Source organism: Chrysochloris asiatica, unplaced genomic scaffold, assembly GCF_000296735.1.
Source record: "Chrysochloris asiatica unplaced genomic scaffold, ChrAsi1.0 scaffold00051, whole genome shotgun sequence".
In the NCBI taxonomy this organism is placed as follows: Eukaryota; Metazoa; Chordata; class Mammalia; order Afrosoricida; family Chrysochloridae; genus Chrysochloris; species Chrysochloris asiatica.
In genome coordinates, this window is record NW_006408569.1 from 4,446,655 (window position 1) to 4,450,709 (window position 4,055).

The window sequence follows — 4,055 nt, forward strand, 5'->3', positions numbered from 1 at the left end:
AGATGTTGCACAGAATCAATATGCATTCTATAAGTGGGAGAACTGTCAGAGAATTGATAAGACTTACACAAGGTCACACAGCCAGAAAATGGCAAACCTTGGATTTGAATTAAGGTACGTTCTCTTTCCACTGTATCACAACTTCTCCTCCTTATTACTACGTCACCCTCACTCCACTATGTCTTCTCTATTAAAGTTTCAACAGCTTGTTATAAAATAAATTTTAAGGATTAGATATCCTTCAATATGATGTTGCTAAATGCAATACATATGGTGAAATTCAAGACATAATTTATTTGTTATGGAATTTTTAAGGCAGGAAACAGAGCTGATCAGAGACCTTATATAATTTACATATAGGGGATTCAGAGTTTTCCTTGTTAATTATCACAGCACCAGCTCTATCCCAATCACAGTTTCAAGATTTTATTCATTTTACAGAGGAACTCTGGTGGCACAGTCATTAAAGCACTCAGTTGCCAATCATAAGGTCAGTGATTCAAACCCACTCCAGTCACTCTATAGGAGAAAAATGTGACAGTCTGCTTCTGTAAATATATACTGTCTTGGAAACCATATAGGGCAGTTCTACACTGTCCTGTTGGATTGCTATGAGTTGAAAATAAACTCATGGCAGTGGGGTTTTGTCTTTGTGTGTGTGTATAAATTATATTATAATGGGGTAATTGAAGTCATGACTAACTCTCCTGGAGGATCGTGGTCAAATTTATTAATAGTAAGAATCTTGAATTTCTGGAAAGAAGTCAATTATGTAAACAAGGTTGCCTCGAAGTAGTTTGATTTTATTTTTCTTTTTTTCTAAAAATGGCATTTGGTCAATGGTACTCTTCTTATTCTAATTTTTTTAGATCCAGATTATGACTAACACTGAAGAAGAAAATATGACTGAAATTTCAGAATTTATCCTTTTGGGTTTTGGGGATCTCCATGGACTCCAGTTTTTTCTTTTTGGGATATTTTTGACCATCTATGTGATGACTCTTGTGGGCAACATTGTGATCCTAACTGTGGTGTTAGCTGATCACTCCCTTCACAAGCCCATGTATTTCTTTCTTGGTCACTTCTCCTTCTTAGAAATTGGCTACACCACAACCATTGAGCCCACGATGCTAAAGACGCTGCTTTCAGCTCATGAGCCTATTTCCTTTTCAGCCTGCGCTTGTCAGTTTTATTTTTTTGCTGCCCTGGTGGCTACAGAATGTTTCTTCCTGGCTGTAATGTCTTATGATCGCTACATAGCAATTTGTAGCCCATTACATTACTCCAGCATCATGAACCACTGGGGTTGCTTACAGCTAGCTGGTGCCTCTTGGATGACTGGATTTATGGCACCTGTTCTTCTCATGGTTCTCATTTTTCAGTTAACATTCTGTGCTGCCAGTGAGATTGACCATTTCTTCTGTGATTTGAAGCCCATCATGAATCTGGCCTGCACTGATACACAAGCAGCTGAGATGACATCTTTTATATGTACCTCTTTATTTGCCTTTGGCCCTTTCTTGCTGACTTTGGCTAGTTATATTCATATAATTTCTACCATTCTGAGGATTCCTTCTACTATAGGTAAACAACGAGCCTTTTCTACCTGTTCCTCTCACCTGACAGTGGTCACTCTATATTATGGTACTCTAGGCCTTGTTTATGGTTTCCCATCAGGACCTCAATATGCAGATTTATTGAAGTTTCTTTCCCTCCTATATACAGTGCTCACCCCTGCCCTCAACCCTATCATTTACACATTAAGGAATAAGGATGTGAAGGTAGCTCTCAGAAAATTGTTGCAAATAAGAATGTAAACTTGGTCAAAATTTGAAGTTTCTAGTGCATCTTGGTACTATCTGAAAACTCCAGCGGAATTAAAGTATTTGTTTATTTTTCAAAAGTAGTTGCTGTGAGATTGATGAATTTTTCTTTGTTCTTCCAACTTTGCACACGTTAATGAACAGGACACATGTTCAGAATAATAGCTCTTGGATTCTTATTTTCTTGGACTTCTGGCAAGATGGCAGATTAAGCAGATATACTACACGGACTCTCTACAACAATGATATGAGAGACCAACTGAAAAAGACAAATGAAAATCCTGGAACACTGAAATTCAGAAGCAAGGTTAAAGAAGTTGATTGAGTGCTTGTTAGGCTATAAAGCTGAGCAGGGATGAAAGAGGGAGACTGATTGGTGAAAAATCGGCCATTCATGGTACAGCAATCTTGAACTTTTTTGAGAGGCTTTGGTGACAGAAAGTGGCCTAGCAGAGCAGATTCACACAGATGACAGAAAAGGTGTGATTTCTTCTTTTTCCTCATCTACTCCCAGTGTAGACACTGCTCTCTGGGAGTTTGGAGATGTGTTGTAGTGACCTACACCAATGTGAAGTGAGAGCCAGCTGTACCATTTTGGTGCCTGGATTCAGGCAGGCTCAGTTCCAGACCTACAGAGCCTGTAGAGCCACCAGACCAGCATTAGTCTAGTATAAACCCTCATTATCAGTCACCCTGCCCCCAGTTGCATTATAGTCCCAACAGACACTAAAACCAGCTCCATAAGAGGCCTGCACAAACTACTTCTAGATTGAGTGCCTTGGGCAAAGATGAATTGCTTCCAGATTAAATGCCCTGAACATAGAAAATATTTAGGCCTATAGGAACTCCATGTAGGGCCACTGTCACATCCCTTCCACACTCACCTCGTGAGCTCCTTGAATGGCAGGAGCCACTCCCAGAGAGTCTTCCTCTCTGTATCCAATAGTTACACTGGGGTTTTGTTTTTTTGTGTTTCAGGTTTTTTCCATTTGTTGTCTCATTGTTTTTGTTTTTTATTCTTTCTCATTCTTCTACTTTTTCCATTCTCTTGGATTTTATTTTTTCTCTTTCTGTTTTTGTTTTTCCTTCTTTTCTTCTGATTCTCCTCCCCCTTTTGATCTTTTGTTAATACTCTCTACTCTCTTTTTTCATCTTCCATATACCTGGTTTTTCTAAGTGCTTTTCCATTTCTTCCTTTTATTTTCTTGCTTATTTTTCTCTTCTATAGCTCCATTTTCCTGTCCATCCTTTCTCTGTTTAGTTATTATGTTATTTTTTCTGGTTGCTGCCAATTTTTATTTATCTATTCATCTTTATTTTCTCTTTTCATTGTTTCTTGCTTGTTTGCTTATTCTGTTTTGTTTTCTTGTGTGTGTGCAAAGAGATGGGGGTTCATCTCTTTCCCACCTAACAAGAGACAGCAACTACTCCCATACAGTTCAGTCACAACTCTGCAGCTCCACACATTGGGCAAGAGACAATGCCAGGTCATATACCACCTGACCAAAGAGAAGCAGCAGCCAACACCAGTCAAATACATCCTAAACTTTGGTGCAAGAATGGTGAATGAATAGTGCACAAACTTCCATTTTCTAATTACACCCATCAGAACTTAAGAACACATCAACAAACAAAAAATTATCAATTAAATACAAATAAGACAACACTGCAAGTTTCCAGAGCCAAGAGACAATTTTAACTCACATGAAGAAACAAGAGAAGATGGCTCAAACAAATTACCAAAATGCTGAGCCAGAAAATGTATCTGATGGAGAAAAAGTAATGGAAATAACTGAAGAAGAATCCAAAATAATGATATTTTGGTTGGTTGGTTATGTGCCACGGAGTCGGTTCTGACTCATAGCCATCCTGTACAGGGTTTCTGAGGCTGTAAATCTTTACAGGAGCAGAAAGCCTCGTCTTTCTCCCATGGAACAGCTGGTAGTTTCGAACCGCTAACCTTGTGGTCCACAGCCCGATTCTTAACCACTACGCCAGGTGTTTACAAAAGATTGACAGAAAGATCAAGAAAAGCAAGGAGAAAACAGAAAACACTTTAGAATGTTTCAGGAAAACACTATAAGAGCAAATAGACAAATAAATGCAAATTTTGAAACAATATGAAACCTGCAATTAGAAATCAAGAAGATTAATATTAAGATTTCAGAAATGGACAATACATTGAAAGGACAAAGGAATATATCTGAGACAGTGGAAGCCAGAATTGGTGAG

General features: G+C 38.3%; 1 protein-coding gene across 1 annotated transcript; it reads left to right on the plus strand.

The window, feature by feature from the left end:
• Positions 1-902: 902 nt before the first annotated feature.
• LOC102811226 (olfactory receptor 10A4-like) lies at positions 903-1,817 on the plus strand. Its single transcript, XM_006862862.1, has one exon. The coding sequence runs from the start codon at positions 903-905 to the stop codon at positions 1,815-1,817; it is 915 nt and encodes a 304-aa protein (XP_006862924.1).
• Positions 1,818-4,055: the final 2,238 nt, after the last annotated feature.